Source organism: Habropoda laboriosa, unplaced genomic scaffold (assembly GCF_001263275.1).
Source record: "Habropoda laboriosa isolate 0110345459 unplaced genomic scaffold, ASM126327v1 scaffold42, whole genome shotgun sequence".
Taxonomy (NCBI): domain Eukaryota; kingdom Metazoa; phylum Arthropoda; class Insecta; order Hymenoptera; family Apidae; genus Habropoda; species Habropoda laboriosa.
Genome location: NW_017100181.1, coordinates 1,329,753 through 1,331,060, shown reverse-complemented (window position 1 = coordinate 1,331,060; position 1,308 = coordinate 1,329,753). Strand labels below are relative to the sequence as shown.

General features: G+C 27.4%; 1 protein-coding gene across 1 annotated transcript in view; it reads right to left on the bottom strand.

Annotated features, from left to right (window-relative positions):
• The window catches only part of LOC108579039 (WD repeat-containing protein 43), a 15,951-nt gene that overhangs the window by 7,739 nt on the left and 6,904 nt on the right, over positions 1–1,308 (bottom strand). The window contains exons 3-4 of the mRNA XM_017942468.1: positions 546–987; positions 47–353 (exon numbers count right to left, since the gene is read on the bottom strand). Of these exons, the coding sequence (XP_017797957.1) occupies positions 47–353; positions 546–987 (749 nt within the window). The remainder of the gene's footprint in view (positions 1–46; positions 354–545; positions 988–1,308) is intronic.

Below are 1,308 nucleotides of genomic sequence, written 5' to 3'. Positions count from 1 at the left end.
TTTGAATTTAAGTTTTAGAAATAACTATAAAAATAGAATATCTTACGTGTAAGTTTTACCCTGGAGTAGGATGGTGAGTTCTTTAAGAAGTGGTCCAATTGCCTGTATTGGCAGCTTGGAAATGGTATTCCTAATAATAGATTCATTTTTTGTGAGGAAAATAGTGCTCAAAATAGCTTTATCTTTACTGTTCAAGCCTTGTATCAGTAGTTGTATCCTATTGCTACCTGCAGTTGCAGTTTTTCCAGTAGGATTGGTTTCAGCATTTAGGCTCAGATTTTCTAATCTATCCTTCAGTAATAATTGTGATCCAGAACTGCTTTTAGTTCTTTTTGGTGTAGTTTCAATAATTCCTAAAATAAAATAAATTAATTTATAATAAAATATACATTTCCCATTAAATAATTCAAATATAAGTAAATGTAACAAAACAAAACTAATTAACAGAATAAAAAGAAGTAATTTTTTACTACTTTTTTTTATTATTTATCAATTTCTTTATTGTTAACTATAAATGTTATGTTTAAATATTACATAATAGATACCTGGTGCAAGATATTCTACATTATCTTCAATTAGAGTGGACTTCACTTTAGAAATTTCTTCTTTTCTGTCTTTATTTCTCTTATACTCTGAACGCACTAGACATTGTACCTTATCAGAAAAATCTGGGGTCACTTTTTCAAATATAGGATTAAGGTATGTTCCATATGCTAATAGCAGTTTTTCGTCTTCTGTTAACTTTGCAACTAAGATAGAAACTTGCTGAACACTATCTTTTTGACTTATATCAGAAGCAACTGCAATATTTAAACTGGGCTTCAAAGGTTTTGATCGAGCATTTGGTTGATATTGAAATAAATGTGCTTGTCCAGACCTAGTTACTACCAGTACCATCACTTGAGAATTTTCTGTGATATTTGTAGAAACACTTATTGGATCATCCTGTAGGGCTAAGCTCACCACAGGAGTTCTTTCCTTTCCTTGCTGAAAATATTTTCTCATTTAGTAGATATAAACATATGTTTGATTTTGAATTATTTTGACACAATAATACATATATTTTAAATTGTCCAAGTGAAATATTCTTTCAAATTAAGCAATGGTTAATATTAATGTTCTAAAATTTAAGAATTATATTTAAATTGTAATCTTTACATTGCTAAAACATAATACAATATCTGATTCAGTTTTATATTTTAACTGACCATGTTAAGGAAATATTCATAAATATTACTACAAGCACTTATTTATGTTCAAGAAGAAATAAAGATTTTTATTTTTAATATAAATTAATTTCAATACCAG